The sequence below is a fragment of the Nerophis ophidion genome, linkage group LG11 (genome assembly GCF_033978795.1).
Source record: "Nerophis ophidion isolate RoL-2023_Sa linkage group LG11, RoL_Noph_v1.0, whole genome shotgun sequence".
Classification (NCBI taxonomy): domain Eukaryota; kingdom Metazoa; phylum Chordata; class Actinopteri; order Syngnathiformes; family Syngnathidae; genus Nerophis; species Nerophis ophidion.
The window spans coordinates 26,935,806-26,954,311 of record NC_084621.1 but is presented as its reverse complement, the minus strand read 5'-3'; the positions used below and the strand labels follow the sequence as shown (position 1 = coordinate 26,954,311).

The window sequence follows — 18,506 nt, the reverse complement described above, 5'->3', positions numbered from 1 at the left end:
CAAAGCAGGCCGCTTGTCCACAGTGTATAAACATGGCCCCACACACACAGTCTTGTCTCAAAAACAAATCCCACAATGAAGAAGCAAAAATGCCGGGCAAAAAAGGCACAATGAGACAATTGAAAGAACAACAAGGGCAAGCTTGCACTCTTACCCACGACCATCAGGGTGAACTCAAAGCCCCTCTTGACAGACTTCCTGTACACTTGGTTGGGGAGGCTTGCAAAGCCAACATATCCTTCCAGATTCTTTTGCTGCTGCAAGACAAACATGAAGAGCAATTTCAGGCATTATTCAATCGCTTTTTAATTTAACCTTTTTAGCATAGCCTCCACTGAAACCTCATCCATAAACTACCTATATCAGTTATTTGACAAACCTCTGCATTCACCAACTTGTTTCAAGCTACTGTATAAACATTTGAAGACAAACAGTACAGTAACTGACCTACATTTTTAAGACTCCATTAAATTCCGCAAGGCCATCTTGTGACATCTTAGTTCAGTGAGCATCTAAAGGAGGGTTACTCATCTGTGGCTTGCAGGCCTATTTGACATCAGACCCGCGGCCTTCGGGTTGAATCTAAATTTTGGAAGTGAGTAGCATTTTTGCAGTAAATTCTAAAAATCCCATGAGCACTTCAGTCATATCAGAATCAGAATATTTTTATGGGCCACGTTTGACACAAAGAGAAGAAATACTAAACCATAGGGGCAAAGACACCATAGAGGGATGCCAAAAATTATCAGTTTCTCATAGTGATACACAGAGTTTAGTAAAAACCTAATCGTGATTTATCCCTCCAAAATTGTGATTTTATATTTTATACATATAAATACATAGAACTGCAAAAATAAGTGAAGGAAGACAGGTTACTTTTAGGCATTCTTGCCTCAAAGTGCCATATATTAGAACAATATGCAATAATTGAAAAATGCCACACATTAGAAAAACATGCAACACTTGACTTTAAAAAAACAATTGGCTTTATGTAGACAAACTCAGAGGTTTTGTCTACATCATGCTCTTAAACTGAAGAAATACAAACTATACAGTGTCTATAATGTAATGTCATCACAATGTATAATGATGCAATCATAATATATGATCGTAATGTAAAGTAGCCTGTAGAATTGTTTACCATTGTAATATATTTAAAAAATAAATACCTTTGTAAACTTAAACAAATAAACAAAAATTTAATTGGATTAATTTCTGTGAGCAAAAATGTAACTTAAATATTGAACGTCTTAAAGGATACTTATTTCCCAAATGGAAAAACAAGGTCTGGTTGCTTTTTTGTTTGTTGCCATCACGTGATCACGCCCCTCTTGCTCGTGTTGATGGGCTCATATTGCCCGGCCGATTTGAAGCTGAAATATTCCCACAAAGGGACATTTGGTTTTGTAATCATAATTTTTTCCACCTAATCTTTTTTTTTTTTTTTACTCTGCAGCACTTCTGACTGGCAACCCGCCAGTAGGGAGGCAGTCTATACGTACTTCCTGTGTATGTGAGCGCAAAGATAGCGCCCTGATCTCCGCTCACCACAACAATTGTGAATGACCAACAAGAGGGTTCACAACCTCTAGCGGTTACGTAATCGCACTAATGAAAACCTCCATGTCAATTCATTGCTAATGGTGCAGCCCTAGTTTTCAGCTGTAGTCCATATGGGTCGCAGCGGTTCTCAGTTGCAACACACTTTTCCATCACTTGCGGAAGTAATGCATACGTCAGTTGACTTAAAGACCCATTGCAAGCTCAAACAATCAGAATAAGTTTAGAGCAAAAGCCATGGAAAAGTTTTTAAGCGCAAAAAATTTAAAGATCATTTATAAATGATAATCTTTTCCGTAATCAGCAAAGCGCGCCAGCATGCAATCGCTCCAGTAATGTCGTTTCACGGCGATCAATGATAAAATAGTCTTGTCTTGTGGTGTGAACCTGGCTTTGGATATGGTATTTTCAAAGTGTACGCTTTTTCTTTGTGCATTTCAATTTCCCCCGCTTGTGGCTCAACAGTAACTGAACGCCATTATATTTTCCCACACTACGTAATGGACCGAGTGTGAAAAAGGAGTCAGGACGCATGCACTTTAATCGCACTGAAAAAAAAAAAGAGGGCTGTTACAGGAACTTACCGCGTTACTATTGCGTTCACGTTATAGCCCTACTAAAAAGACAATCAAAAAATCTTAAGGATTTATCCAAGTGTTTATGGCTTGTTCTTTAAATGCCACAAAAGAAGAGTAATGTAAAAGAAGAAAATTTGTACTTATTACAACAGAGCAAAAATAACATTCCACAGTGCAACAGTATATATGAAGCAGAGGCTACCTTTATAATGAGATTGTAATACTTACAGCTGTTTTATCCATGAAGTCCCAACGTGCAGGACCAGGAGAGAGGGAAAGGGAGAAAGCACAAAACACAAAATCAGTACCAGACCACATGACTAACCACACTCTCTGCACAACTGCTGTCCTATGTTAAAAAATTATAGATGGCAGGAAAGCAGCAAGAAAAATTGGACCGGCAGGCTGCATACTTGACTAGCTACACTTTCTTCATGCCTTGAAAAAAGGCCATTTGTTTCTGTATTTGCAGCATTTTGTCCCGCCTCTGCCGTGGAGGACTGAATAGCATCTCTGGCCCTGGAGCAAGTGACCAAATGCTAACTGAATTTTGGTACACTCACACTTCTTAAGTCAGTCTCTAAAAATTTCCCTCACACCAACCAACAATTTTGCTGGAGGAAGTTGTGGCAAGGCAGGCGGAAGACGTAAGCGCCAAGATAGCAGTCACAATACCAAGCGTGCATGTATGACCTAATACAAAAATAAATAATAAAGCCTATTCAACAATTTTAATTACTGCGGTTGTACTTTGCAGTGGTGTATCATAGTACATTTCTTCAATAATACATTAGAAACATCAATGTGTTTTAGGGTGCGTTGACCAAAAATAAAAAAATACATACTTGGTGGTTTGTGTAGTCTGGTTATTTATTTTGTCAAGTCACAAAAAAGATGAAGCTGCCTGTGAGTGCTGTACACCTGGTGCTTATGAGGAGTGTTAAGAAGCAAGAGGTACAATGCTGGCTACTGTATGGAGCTGCAACATGCTACACCAGGCCTGGGCAAATTAAGGCCCGGGGGCCACATGCGGCCCGTTAAGCTTTTCAATCTGGCCCGCCGGACATTCCCAAATAATTATTTTTATATCTTTAAAATGGAAAGTGTAGCTGCCATTATGATGTGCAGTGATGTTTTCTAATGACTGTAAGTCTTCAACTATACTAAGTATTTTAATGGTTGGAATCCGCACTTTTGCATGATATTTTAGCGACAAGTGTTGTCCTGATACCAATATTATTTCGATACTTTTCTGAATAAAGGGGACCAGAAAAAAATTGCATTATTGGCTTTATTTTAACAAAAAATCTTAGGGTGTGGCGGAATGGTACTTTTCAGAGGCGGTATGATACCAAATATGATTCATTAGTATTGCGGTACTATACTAATACCCGTATACTGTACAATCCTACTGGTTACTATGGTAATCTATGTCACAGCAGGTCAGATGAGGCACCAAGCAGTGTGGGTGGGGAGCGTTTCCACAGAGTGCTTCCCAAAGCCTGGAATTTGGGTGTCAGGGACAGACGCGGAAGGAGATTTTTACAAGAAAGTTCTAAAGCTTAGTGATGTATCAGATACATCAGATTGTAGATGTTTTTTTTGTTTTTTTAACCCGTTGCGTTCATATTTCAATGTGTTTGTTGCATTTGGCTTGATTGTAAAATATGTTGATTGAGAGGGGGTGTGACGTTCATATGTTCTCAATGTTCAGGGTCTTATGGTTCATAAAAAAATTAAAAATTCCATTCCATTTTTAAGGCAGTCTGTCATAACATTTTTAGCATTCAATCAGACATCTTTGTGAGGTTTTGTATTAGTTTTCTTAAAAATATATATGCCGGCCCCTAGACACATTTTTTTCTCCAAATTTGGCCCCCCGAGACAAAATAATTGCCCAGGTCTGTGCTACACCAACACTGTCCCATTACAATGTGTTTGAGCAAGGGCATGTAGGTTGTGCAATATTCATTTGTGGCGGACAAAATATATTAGTGGCGGCCACAACAAATGTGTGTGAAACACTGGACATTGGTATCCAGTGTTTTGTTCGGTTGGTGTGGTTGCCCTACTAAGGACCAAAGTCGGCTTGCAGGCGGTCGGCCCCAACGTTTGGGCCTGTTTTTTAGGTCCTGAATTGTGTTCATACTTGACCAAATTAACTATAAAAAGAGCAAAATAAATTATAAAAGGTGTTTTCTTTTTTATGCATTCTAAGTCGTAAAATACGGCCCGTACGAGGTGGCTAACAATGCAGCTAATGAGAGTACTTTATTGCGCCCACAGAGCCTTCTAAAAAAAAAAAAAACATCCAAAAACCACAAACAATACTACATTTACATCTCCTGACCTGAATATTAACAGAGTCTTCGCAATATTAACATTATAAGCGCTAAAGCTGACAAACGACTTTTAGCCGCACAGTGATCACAGAGAGCTAACGAGCTATACTGACACATTGAGTCGGTGAGCTGCTGCATCACCTCTGAGTTTGTTATAGTTCATTCTAGATTATAAATCATGCCTCTCACTTGGATTGTGGAAGTTTGTGGCCATAAACAGAGAAGTTAGTCAACTTGACATGAAAAGATGCTCATTTGCAGCATCTATTTTCTTGTTTTACATTTTAATTCTTTCATTTTTCACATTAACGGGAAGCTATGAACCTCCCATCAGTCGGCATCTCAGTGAGAGCAGACATTGTACAGTAAGGGAATGTTTTATTATGTTCGTAGTTTGTATATCTTAGCAATACTTCTGCATGATGCTTAGTGTTTCATTAAGTTGGCTCTTTTTAAAAACAGCTTCTCATAACTCATCCTCCTTATATTAAGGCTTAAAAATACAACTTTCAGGAATAATAATGTGTCCCAAAGTACTCTTTGTTGTCTCATACAAAGTCTGCAGTGTAGTAGTAGTGTTGTTGAAGGGGAAAGCGAACATCAGTGAAATTATTGCACTACTGTATGCTTAAAATAGGCAAAATACATACATTACATGTTATTATGAATATGCCTGTTACTACATTACATATATACTTAGTGTGTATACAAAGTTAAAGTACCACTGATAGTCTCACACACACTAGGTGTGGTGAACTTACTCTCTGCATTTGACCCATCCCCTTGGTCCACCCCTTGGAAGGTGAGAGGAGCAGTGAGCAATAGCGCTGGCCGCGCTCTGGAATAGATTTTGGTGATTTAATCCCCAATTCCAACCCTTCATGCTGAGTGTCTTGCATTTTTTATAGTCTTTGGTATTACTCGGCCAGTGTTTGACCTCACGACTTACCGATTTCAGGGCGGACACTCTAATCCAGGGGTAGGGAACCCATGGCTCTAGAGCCAGATGTGGCTCTTTTGATGACTGCATCTGGCTCTCAGATAAATCTTAGCTGACATTGCTTAACATGATAAGTAATGAATAATTCCGCTGGTAATCACAATGTTTAAAATAACAAAAAAATAAATAAAACATTCTCATGCATTTTATTCCATTCATCCGTTTTGTACCGCACCTGTTCGAGAAATAACAATGTTATTAAAAAGAATTAGGGACTTAATATACTCTAAAATGTTGGTCTTACTTAAAAAATGCACGCATCTAGTTGTATTCAGTGTTAAAAATATGATATGGCTCTCAGGGAAATACATTTTTAAGTATTTGGCTTTCATGGCTCTCTCACCCAAAAAGGTTCCCGACCCCTGCAGTCTAACCACAAAGGCCACTGAGCAGGTTGATGAAGGTTTTTCAGATGTCTTTAGATTGCTTTACAGGCGGAATAGAGTCATTAGCTGACTTTTGCTGACATACATTTACGATTTAGAATGCATATAAAAAAAAACACGTGTGCTTGTCTTATATAAGGATTATAAACGATAGGCATAATAAAATTAAAAATCGTGCAGTTACCCTTTAAGTGTAAAGTGCAGTTCTAAACCAGAATAATTAGCATTAATGTCAAGACCAAATATTAATGTGGCTCTGATGAACCACAGGACATTTACTACATTTTCATGACCGTCTGATGGGCAGTGATTTTAGAAGTCAAACCATGTACTCTAAAATACAAGATCCACTTTAATCCAGATTAGAATGCAGCCTTGGTCTCTTTAAACCTACAGGGCGCCATGTGTTCCTTCCTCCAGCTAAACCAACAAGCAGTACAATTTACTTAGCACACACATGTGCTAGAAAGACATGTGGCATACAGTATGTGCTCATTTGGACTTCAAGGTCTTCACAAATAGTTCCAGTCCCCGTACAGTGTATGGGTGGATCTGAACCAGGGGTGTCAAACGTACGGCCCGCGGGCCTGAACAGGTTTGATCCGGCCCCTGGGATGAGTTTGCTCAGTATAAAAATGAGCCAACATTTTTCAATGAAAGAAACTGCTGTTCTAAATGTCGCAATAGCAATTATTTGTAGATGATGCTACTTACAGTATGTACACATAAATAAACCACCTGATATTAGTGCACCAGTCAAGGAAAATGAGCAAATGACATAAATAACATCCATTAATTTGAATTTGATATTATTTTCTTATCTTGATAGGTTGAAAATGAACACCAATGAGTTGACTGACGAACATTATCACGTCATTTATTCAGAAAGAATAAATAAGGACAAAGATTGAATACTATTAACTAGCGATGTCCGATAATATCGGACTGCTGATAAAATCGGCCAATAAATGCTTTAAAATGTAATATCGTAAATTATTGGTATCGGTTTCCAAATTATCGGTACAGGTATCAAAAAGTAAAATTTATGACTACTATTAACCTTAACATGTAAGTGTAAAACACACCGTCAGTGTGTGAATGTGTGTGTGAATGGGCAAATGTGGAAATACTGTCAAAGCGCTTTGGGCTCCTTAAAAAGGGGTAGAAAAGCGCTACACAAGTACAACCCATTTACCATAAAAAAAATAACAATTTGTTATCAAAGAAAACAATCTGAAATGGTCTTTATTTTTAAGTTATCCTGCCGTGATATTACCAGTCCGGCCCCTGATCTAAACCTCAAAAGTGGTGAAATAAAAGACAAACAATGCAGGACATACGCAGTGAGGTTTGTTTTGTTCCACCCTCGTCCGCACATTCCACTAACAATTATCGAGCGCCGGTCCCCGTTGTGAATGGATGGATCTAAACCAGGGGTGTCAAACGTACGGCCTGCGGGCCTGAACAGGTTTTAGCCAGCCCGCGGGATGAGATTGCTCAGTATAAAAATGAGCCAACATTTTTAAAATGAAAGAAGCTGCTGTTCGAAATGTGTCCACTACATGTCGCATTCGCAATTATTTATGTAAAAAGAAATAACCCACCTGATGTTGGTGCACCAGCCAAGGAAATTAAGCAAACAAAATAAATGACATCCTGTAATTAGATTTTGATATTATTTGTTTTTATCTTGATAGGATGAAAATGAAAACCCATGAATTGACTGATGATCATTATCACATCATTTATTCAGAAAGAATAAATAACGACAAAGATAGAATACTATTAACTAAAGATGTCCGATAATATCCGGCTGCCGATATTATCGGCCAATATATGCTTTAAAATGTAATATAGCAAATTATCGGTACTAATTTAAAAATTATCAGTATCTGTTTCAAAAAGTACAATTTATGACTTTTTTAAACGCCGCTGTGTACACGGACGTAGGGTGAAGTACAGAGCGCCAATAAACCTTAAAGGCACTGCCTTTGCGTGCCGGCCCAATCACATAATATCTACGGATTTTCACACACACAAGTGAATTCAATCCATACTTGGTCCACAGTCATACAGATCCGCACCGTAACACACCATAAACATATTAGAACAAATACCCAGTACTCTTTGCAGCACTAACTCTTACGGGTCGCGACAATATACACCCCCGCTGGAACCCCTTCTTACCCCCCAACCCCACCCACTTTAACCTCCTCATCCTCTCTCAGGGAGAGCATGTCCCAAATTCCAAGCTGCTGTTTTGAGGCATGCTAAAAAAAAATGCAATTTGTGACTTCAATAATAAATATGGCTTTGTTTTCATAACTTGAGTTGATTTATTTTGGAAAACCTTGTTACATTGTTTAATGCATCCAGCGAGGCATCACAACAAAAATAGGCATATAATGTGTTAATTCCCCGACTGTAGATATCGGTATCGGTAATTAAGAGTTGGACAATATCGAAATATCGGCGAAAAAGCCATTACCGGACAAAAAAACATTAATTTGTTATCAAAGAAAACAATCTGAAATTGTCTTTATTTTTAAGTTATCGTGCCGTGATTTTACCAGTCCGGCCCACTTAGGAGTAGATTTTTCTCCATGTGGCCCCCCGATCTAAAATGAGTTTGACACCCCGATCTAAACCTCAAAAGTGGTGAAATAAAAGACAAACCCAGTCAATGCAGGACAGAGGCAGTGAGGTTTGTTTTGTTCCATCCTCCTCTGCATAAATCCACTAACAATTATCGAGCGCCGGTCCCCGTAGTGTATGGATGGATCTAAACCAGGGGTGTCAAACGTACGGCATGCGGGCCTGAACAGGTTTAGCCATCCCGTGGGATGAGATTGCTCAATATAAAAATGAGCCAACATTATAAAAATGAAATAAACTGCTGTTCCAAATGTGTCCACTAGATGTCGAAATTGCAATTATTTATGTAAAAATAAATAACCCACCTGATGTTAGTGCACAAGTCAAGGAAAATGAGCAAACATCAGCAAAAAGCCATTATCGGACATCCCTACTATTAACTGCAACTTGTAAGTGTAAAAAAACCACAACAACATACATTTTTTTATCAAAGAAAACCATCTGAAATTGTCTTTATTTTTAAGTTATCCTGCCGTGATTTTACCAGTCCGGCCCACTTGGGAGTAGATTTTTCTCCATGTGGCCCCCCCCCGATCTAAAATAAGTTTGACACTCCTGATCTAAACCTCAAAAGTGGTGAAACAAAAGACGAACACAGTCAATGCAGGACATACGCAGTGAGGTTTGTTTTGTTCCACCCTTGTCTGCACAATCCACTAACAATTATCGAGCGCCGGTCAACCTAAAAAAGAACACTTAAACAGGCAGTAAATCACGGTACTGACAGTTTTGGTTACAAAGGCTTGAAATCACGTTCAATATTACCATATATCCAAAAATGTAGTTGTAACATACTCCTTTAGAATCACTTAAAGTTGGATTTTAAAGAGTTTGCCGACAGGAAATGACACTCCCGTTACTGCTAGCAAAGACGAGGCTAAAGCTAGCTAGCATCACCAAGTGGAGGCGGACGACTGACTGGGCGTTGGTTACTCAGACGACTGTGAACGCTTAAAAAAACCGGCGGAAGCCCCGTCGTTCAAACAGTATAAACAGTGCGGACACGGAAAAAAACGACCGTTTACAACTCTTGCGTGTGGACCGTGTAGACGCAGCGGGCTCACCCATAACGTTGTCGCTCCCTGCCGCCTCGATAGCCGATCATTCACCAGCCCGACATTCCCCGTCTGAGCGCGCTGGCGTGAGTTACGCACTATAAGACACGCAGCGCAGCCCCAACGACTGAAGCGTAGTTGCGCTGATTATTTGACGTAACTCCTCCGTGAATGGCGGAAGCAGGAAATCTCGCGATAGGAGCCAAATCTTTTCAGACTCTTTGTAGTCTCACGACAGTTCATCAAAGGAAGAACACTTTTTTTTTTCAAAAAGTGAAAAGATATCTTTCAAAAAAACGTCAAACTAAATTATTACAATCGGAGATTGTTACGTGTTAATTACAGATGATTAAACTATCGTTAACGCACCATCTTTTATTTTTTTTAATTAAACACTCATCTGGACTGAGCACGAGCGGGTCACTCGTATCCATAGCAACCAATACTATTCATTCTCATGACAGCTCGACATCCTTGTCGAGTCCTATTTTATTTAACTTTTAGGAACTTTTATAAAGATAACATTTTTCTTAGATGAGCGAACATGGATGAAGGGTAAACTAACTAGCTTGTTTATTTACCAGCCAAACTAAAACAACCTGCTAGCTAGTTTGCATTTAGCCACACACAACAAACACAAAGGTAGCGGGCTAGCTGTAAAAAAAAATATTTACCATATTTCCTTGAATTGCTACCGGGGCGCTAATTAATTTAAAACCGCTTCTCACTCCTGCGCTTACCAAAGGCATGCGGTAAAAGTAAGCATGCACTAATTATTTTAAAACCTCGTCTCACTCCGGCACTTACCAAAGGCATGCAGTAAAAATTTGAGTGTGATGTAAGCTTGGACCTTAAATCCTACTGAATAGCTCTTAATCTTCTTCCCTTTATGCAATTTCAAATTACCGGTATTGAAATTAGCCTCCTCCATTTTGAAAATGATGACAGGGGAAGTGTCACTCGTGACGTCACGAGTTTGACCAGGCGGTAATACCGAGCATGTGCTAATTATTTTGCGAAGCGAGTTTGACCCGGCAGTAAATCAAGGCAGGCGCTAACTATATCCCCTGCGGCAATTCAAGGAAATACGGTATTTATATCTTTACTGAACTAATGCATGGAGCTGTTTTTTTGACACAGAATTTTTACAACTTAAGGTGGCGTGGCCAGAAACCTGACAATTCCTGGTTCGAATCCAGCCTCCGCCATCCTAGTCACCACCCTTGTGTCGTTGAACGAGGCACTTCACCCACCCTGTCTCCCAGTGCCACCGACACTGGCGTAAATGTAGCTTTAAATGTAGATAAAGGGTTTCTCAATGCAAAGCGCTTTGGGTCAGTAGAGAAAAACCGCTGTATAAATATACTTCACAACTTTAATTTGTGCGTTTTAGTTTTTATTTACATCCGTTTATGCTGACAATGTAATTGAATTAAAAAAAAAATGTCAGGAAATTGTGTGTGTTTGAACATTTTGTTAGTTAAATTACAGTGTTTTAAAATTCAGTGCAGAAAAATGTTGTGTATAACCATCCGCATACAGTAATACAGTGTAAAAAAAATAATAATAATGCAAAATTATTTGTTGCTTTATAACTTGACTGAACTAAACAATCGATCCTGTCTCAGAACCAGCCAGGGAGGTGCTTCAGTTTTAATTTATCGGAAGTAGGTCTTGAGCAGGGGTTTCAACCTCACTTTACCTGGGGGCCACTGGACGCAGAGTCTGGGTGAGGCTGGGCCGCAAGAAAAGATTTCCTAAAAAAAAATGTGCATACTCCTCAGCATGTCTAGTTGTATAATGACGTTTCATGTTGTATGCCTTGTGCACCACAGCTTTCTCGGTGCAAATAAGACACGTCCGGGTGCCCCTGTGCTCAACAAAGAAATATTGTATCTTCCACTTTTCCTGGAATTGTCTTTGCTCATCACTAACCTTTCTCTTCACTGCAGGCTTTGAAAAAAGACATGTTTGGGATTGTGGAATATAGTTGTATTTAGCCGACGTACAGAGAATAATGTTATTCCCGCAATGTGTGTCATTCCGCTTTCCCTCCCGGCAGCAACACGGCGGTCGGCGGAAAGTACCGGGATATCGAGCGCAAAAAAGGGATGGCTCCTGGAGCGTTATCCGGCGTCTTATTGAAATATATGTAGTGTTCATTGTGTGAGGAAATGCAAATTAAACAATAATTAAAAAAAAAAACATTTTGAATTGGTTCAGGTTATCGGGGACTGTTATGATTGACGGACAGGTGTCGCAGTGTGACTGCAGCCGGACACGTAAGAAAACCCTCGTCTCTATGGCAACGTCTCTGTCGCTTTCACTCACTTGCCGCTTTTCCACTAACGCAGGGGTAGGCAACCCAGAATGTTGAAAGAGCCGTTTTGGAACCAAATAACACAACGCTGTCCAAGCGCCATTCATATAAAACTCGCGGGCCGGACTAACATTAAACTTCCATATTGAGGTGGGGGCCGCAAAAGAACGTTGCGTGTCTGAGACCCCTGGTCTTGAGTTTTAAAGCAACAATTGCACAATTTTTTTTTTTGCAATTGTTTTTTTACACCCAATTTTCCTATACTGAATTTGCATAAATTGAATTTGTCTGCCTCACAATACGAAGGTCCTGCAGTCCTGAGTTCAATCCCAGGCTCGAGATCTTTCTCTGTGGAGTTTGCATGTTCTCCCCGTGAATGCGTGGGTTCCCTCCGGTTACTCCGGCTTCCTCCCACCTCCAAAGACATGCACCTGGGGATAGGTTGATTGGCAACACTAAATTGGCCCTAGTGTGTGAATGTGAGTCTGAATGTTGTCTGTCTATCTGTGTTGGCCCTGCGATGAGGTGGCGACTTGTCCAGGGTGTACCCCGCCTTCCGCCCGATTGTAGCTGAGATAGGCCCCAGCGCCCCCCGCGACCCCAAAAGGAAATAAGCGGTAGAAAATGGATGGATGGATGGATGAATTTTTCTTCACTGATTTTTTTTTTACATTTAAAGAAAAACATGCATTTTTAAACACACAATATTTGCTCACATTTTTATTCAATGAAATTTTCCGCATAATTTAAAGTAAAAAAAAAATTCAGATCACACAATTTTAACAAGAAAATCAGAGTCCAAAAAGAGTTTTCATAATAAAGAGACTAATTAACTCCCATTGAAATGATTATGTCTGCAGCTGATCCACAGGTGACTCATGGAAGAAAAAGGTAGAAAATGTCCAAGCAAGTCAAAAAAGTCAGACGCGGAGAGGAACAACAAACCCACAGAAATTCACACTGTGTAAGCAGAGATGCCCCCTGGCAAGTCGTCTAGTGTGTCACATCATTTCAAAATAATGTACATGGTATTCTCAGAATAAAACAACCCCCTTTACCTCCCAGGCCGTCATGTGATCTCTGGAGGCTTCAGGCCCTGCTGGCCATGAGCGGCCCTGAACAAGAGGTGAACAACAACCAACGTGTATCTTGTTGAGGATACAAAGCGGCTCATGTTTCCTGAAATGTGTGTTTGTGTAACGACAATATGGGAGTCAACGTGTGTTACAGGTGTTGAGTCACAGTAAAACAGGAAGCAGCAGATTCCACAGCCCGCACGGTCAAATGGACAGCTGCAGCGAGGCCTCTGAGCTAGAAAGTTTCAGGTGATGTGCAATTCTACCGAACCGTGATAGTACGTCGTTTGAACATGTCAAACTTTTTAATTACAAATCAGAATATTTTTTTTAGCATGTAGTTGTTCTGGCATAGAATATAACTTGCATGATTACAAATGGTTGGATCTCAATTTATGTTTCAGTATGACATACAGAGAGCAGAGATGTTTCAGCAGCCACCCGCTACACAAAGTCTTCTCAAACATCCTAGCCTCTCTCGTGAAGAACCGCCTCTGCAGGTAAAAATTCTCGAAGTAAGGGTGTCCAAAGGGGCCGCTTTTTTATTGGCCAATTTGGTGGAATTACATTTTAGATTTTGGCTTCTCAGATCATAAAAATATTACAATTAAAAAAACAAACATTCATGAGCTTGTAACGGTGAAACGGATGAGTGAGCGTACTTTATGAGTGAAAATAAGACTACTAGAAGTTTGCAATCTCACCATGGTTGCTACCTTTTATTTGACACAGCACTAGTATGCCTGATCAATAATCACTAAACTCAGCAAAAACAAGTGGGGAATATCCACGTTCACGCAACCTACGACGGAGACACAGAAAAATGGAACCCGTTGTTAAAATGCGGAATATCAGAGTGTCCGCCCATAGATCTGTAGGTTGTGAGTTCAAACCCCCGGCCGAGTCAAAACAAAAACTATAAAAATTGGGACCCATTACCTCCCTGCTTGGCACTCAGCATCAAGGGTTGGAATTGGGGGTTAAATCACCAAAAATTATTCCCGGCCGTGGCCACCCCTGCTGCTCACTGCTCCCCTCACCTCCCAGGGGGTGAACAAGGGTGATGGGTCAAATGCAGAGAATAATTTCGCCACACCGAGTGTGTGTGTGTGTGTGACAATCATTGGTACATTAACTTTAACTTTAATCATAGAAATGGATATAAATGTGAGTGAAATGTCGTCCTTACGTGAAGGAGCATTCGTTTGGGAAAATTTCGTTTTGGGTACCGCTCATTAATCTCCGTCCTTAACTAAACAATGTCAAGATGGTCACTTGAGACAGCGACTAAACTACAAAGCTAAAGCTGACTTTTTTTTTTTGATTGATACTTTTATTAGTAGATTGAACAGTTCAGTACATATTCCGTACAATTGACCACTGAATGGTAACACCCGAATACGTTTTTCAACTTGTTTAGGTCGGGGTCCAAGAACAAGAACAATCCATACACCCACAACACATCTCATCTGCTTGTGTTGTTGTGAACGACATGATGGATGTAACATCAATGCACAAACAGGACAGCATTCGCAACTTGAGAGGCTCTTTTTTTTTTAACAGCCTCAAGTCGTCTCTTTACTCGGCAAGCTCAGAATAGCAGCACACTTTACTCCTTCACAATAACAGCGCTGTGTGCAACATTTGGTCAGGCTGGGCTAAAAAAATAAAGTATTAAAAAAAGTACCTTACACAAACATAATGTACCTAAAGATAGGTTAACGAAACATATTAGGCTTTGGTCAAAATAATTTAAAGATGTATTGCACCAATACATGTTGGGATTTTTGCTTTTTATAAAATCGTATTTTATATCATAATACTCATATGTATTTTATTATTATTGTTATCTTATTTGTTTGATAATATATTATTGCAACTGGGATAGCCTCCATCATCCGTGCGACCCTGAGAGGGACAAGCGGTAGAAAATGGATGGATGGATATATTAACACAAAAAGCACACACTCTATAATGGTAAACTAAGTGTAAAAGGTAAAGGCAAAACAACCCCTGAATTTTATTGTTTAATTTTATTGCTATTGAGATTGCCATTTATTGTTGTTACTATTATTATTTTTACTTGTTGTTGTTTATATTTTACTAATTTATATTTATCCGTTATTTTAAATGATATTCAAGGTTGAATTCGGTGCTACAACAAATACTTATGTTTTCAAATAATATATGTTATTTATCATGATTTTAATATCAATCAAAAATAATCCTGATTATATCTTTTGCCATAATCTTCCAGCCCTACCCTGGGCACATTGCAGAAACAAAAAGACAAAGCCAAAATACTTCCTGTAATAAGAACATTTTGATACCAATACCTAACAATAACAAAGCTTTGTCTTTGATAATTAAATGGCTTTCCGTCATCATATGCAAGTAAACATGAAACAAAAATAAACCGCCGTGATGCGCAATTTGCTGAATTGTCTTGAAGTAAAAGCTAGGATGACTTTAAATATCTTTAATTTGAATGATAATAAGACTGAAGCAACATTGTGGGTCGTCGAGCACAGGATTGTATTCTATGTTGTGTGTGTGTTATGTTTAAGGCTCTCTACATGTTTTTTTACTAATTTTATTCTGAGGTCAGCATATACCCAATATAAAGTTAGCTTGGTTTAAACCAGGGGTCGGCAACCCAAAATGTTGAAAGAACCATATTGGATCAAAAAAAAAAAGACTTTAAAGGTCTTATATAAGTGTTATAATAAAGGCAACACATAATTTAAGTGTCTATATTATTTATATTAGCGAACTATCAAAAACTGACGCAAATCTTCGTTGACAGAAATGTTGTATTCTAATTTTCATTCTGGACATTTTTGCAAGATTGGAAATCATTAGTAAAGTGGAGGCTTCTCACAGGATGCGATACATTTTGGAAATGACTTGCCAAAGTAGAGTGAAGTGAAGTGATTCATATTTATATAGCGCTTTTCTCTAGTGACTTAAAGTACTTTAGATAGTGAAAGCCAATATCTAAGATACATTCAAACCAGTGTGGGTGGCACTGGGAGCAGGTGGGTGAAGTGTCTTGCCCAAGGACACAACAGCAGTGACTACGATGGCGGAAGCGGATATCGAACCTGGAACCCTCAAGATGCTACCGCGGCCGATCTACCAACCGAGTCACGCCGCCCCAATTGTAAAATAAGAATGAATTTGGAATGTCATGAGAATAAAGTCGTACAGAAATTAGTCCATCCATCCATCCATCCATTTTCTACCGCTTATTTCGCGGGGGGCGCTGGCGCCTATCTCAGCTACAATCGGGCGGAAGGCGGGGTACACCCTGAACAAGTCGCCACCTCATCGCAGGGCCAACACAGATAGACAGACAACATTCACACACTAGGGCCAATTTAGTGTTGCCAATCAACCTATCCCCAGGTGCAATTAGTCTTACAGGAATAAACACTTTTTTTTTTCAATGTTACTATTTTAAAAAGAAATTAACTTAAAAAAAAATGTTTCTTTATTAGATAGTATTTTAATTTTTAGTTGGCTTTTCTTTTTTTTTAAGACCCGAATTTGACCAAAATCAAGTTGTATATCAAGAAAAAGTCAAATTTGCTGGGAAATTAAGTTATTTCTGTTAAAGAAATGTCATAAAGTAAAACAAATAAATACAAATGTCATTTTAACAGAATGTTTGTGATATAGTCATAATCCGACAAGAATACCGTTGCATTTTTCTCTTTAAAAAACTCTATTTTACGATAATAATGTCCTAATTCTTTCAAAAATTATCATAGTCTTAAAAGAGTGCATAAAAAGGTGATATTTTTCAATAATAATCGTCTTAAAGAAAATCAACATTTTGGAGAGTAATTTTTTTCGTAAGTAGTTCTAACCATACGAAAATAAAATGTAACAGGCAAGTCACAAAATAAATAGTAATTTAGGGAAAAAAAGGATGGGCGATGGACATATATTTATCAAGAAAAACATTGGGGGAATGCAGAGAAGTCATAATTTTGCAAAACTCCTAAACAAAATTAACGTATTTACCATTAGAAAGGTTTTTGAAAATATCACTTCACAGTTTGACTGACTTTTCCTGGAAAAATATGACTTTGTTTTTGTCTTATTACTTTAAATAATATTATTTCAGAATTCTATTCTCAAACAAAATTACCACCTTATCATCTGCGACTTTTCTCCTAAAGAAATGTATTTAGTAAACAAAAAAAACCTCTGTTTAGTTATTCTTTTATGTATGGCCCAAATAATCAAAAATGTGTAGAATAAAAGGTATAGATGTGTGTGTCCGAGTTTAAGGAAATGGCAGGCTGTCTTCTTTTAATGGATTTATTACAATATTTGTAAGCTGGGTAATGTTTGCTGTGGTCTGGAACAACATGGCACACAAACAACTATCAGAAATCCAGCCAATATTACAAACAGATAATATGTCATGAGACATGCAAATATAAATTACATAAGTAAAGGATATTAAATGAGCTCAAATAGACCCACAAACGAGGCATAATGATGCAATATGTACATACAGCTAGCCTAAATAGCATGTTAGCATCGATTAGCTTGCAGCCATGGATTGACCAAATTTGCCTGATAAGCACTCCAGCAAATCAATAAAAACAACAAAGCTCACCTTTGTGCATTCACACACAGTATAAAATGTTTGATGGACAAAATTAGACAAAGAAGGCGTGGCATAGAAAAGGTAAGCAAACTACAATGAGTTCAAGGATCGCTGAAGTTAGTAGGACAAAACGGTGCTTGCCAAATAAGCATGTGTAACATAAACAGTGGGATTTCTAACAACAAGGAAGGTTTGTGTCATGTTTGTTCTACAGAAAATATTTTAAAACAAAAATTGTATTTTTTTTCTTTATCTTTTTCCATTGTCACACATCTCTGAAAGAGGTACAGGGAGCCACTGGGGCGGCGCTAAAGTTTGTGGGTTACTGACCCCCGGTTTAAACATATACAATACATTAAAAAAATAAAATAAAATGGCCCCTACATTATTTTTTGTGGAACAAGTTTGGACACCCCTGTTTATGTTGCTCTTTTGAGTTACACACAATCTCTGCAGTGACAGGATCGATGTGGCGCCACCCGAGTCGGTCCTGAGAGTTCTGCTTTGCCTGCGACTGCTGATCAGAGACCCTCAGCATCAGGTGCCGCTTGATAGTCGGACACAGACACACGCTGCCGACACGCAGATCACGCACTGAGCATAGGGCCTGGGGATGGGAATTGATCAGATTTTTACGGTTCCGATTTTACTTTCGATTCTGCTTCACCATTCAGTTCTTTAACGGTTCTCTTATTGATTGTTATTTGGGAAAAAAAGTGGATTGCATCAATTTAGTTTAGTCTGAGGTCACTACACTTCACATATTGACGTCATCCCCACCTGGAAGAATCGTTAAGGGAACCGTTTGAAAAAAATGGCCAGCGATCTCGAGGAACTAATACACTGGGAACCGGTTCTTTTTCAGAACCAGTTTTTGATTCCCAAATAGGGCCCTTCGAGTTTGCGAATA

At 38.9% G+C, this 18,506-nt stretch overlaps 2 protein-coding genes across 4 annotated transcripts in view; one reads left to right on the top strand and one right to left on the bottom strand.

Annotated features, from left to right (window-relative positions):
- septin7b (septin 7b) overlaps positions 1 to 9,641 on the bottom strand; it is a 49,418-nt gene extending 39,777 nt beyond the window's left edge. For 2 of the 3 annotated variants that reach the window (XM_061915480.1, XM_061915481.1), the window contains exons 1-2: positions 2,367 to 2,396; positions 155 to 257 (exon numbers count right to left, since the gene is read on the bottom strand). In XM_061915480.1, the coding sequence (XP_061771464.1) occupies positions 155 to 257; positions 2,367 to 2,381 (118 nt within the window). In that variant the 5' untranslated portion in view covers positions 2,382 to 2,396. Of the gene's footprint in view, positions 1 to 154; positions 258 to 2,340; positions 2,397 to 9,585 lie in introns of those variants that run through there. The other variant, XM_061915482.1, reaches the window with a different exon arrangement.
- A 479-nt stretch (positions 9,642 to 10,120) lies between these two features.
- Positions 10,121 to 18,506, top strand: part of nek10 (NIMA-related kinase 10) — a 47,767-nt gene continuing 39,381 nt past the window's right edge. Inside the window, exons 1-5 of the mRNA XM_061916618.1 lie at positions 10,121 to 10,131; positions 12,962 to 13,022; positions 13,127 to 13,221; positions 13,377 to 13,472; positions 18,053 to 18,137. Of these exons, the coding sequence (XP_061772602.1) occupies positions 10,121 to 10,131; positions 12,962 to 13,022; positions 13,127 to 13,221; positions 13,377 to 13,472; positions 18,053 to 18,137 (348 nt within the window). The remainder of the gene's footprint in view (positions 10,132 to 12,961; positions 13,023 to 13,126; positions 13,222 to 13,376; positions 13,473 to 18,052; positions 18,138 to 18,506) is intronic.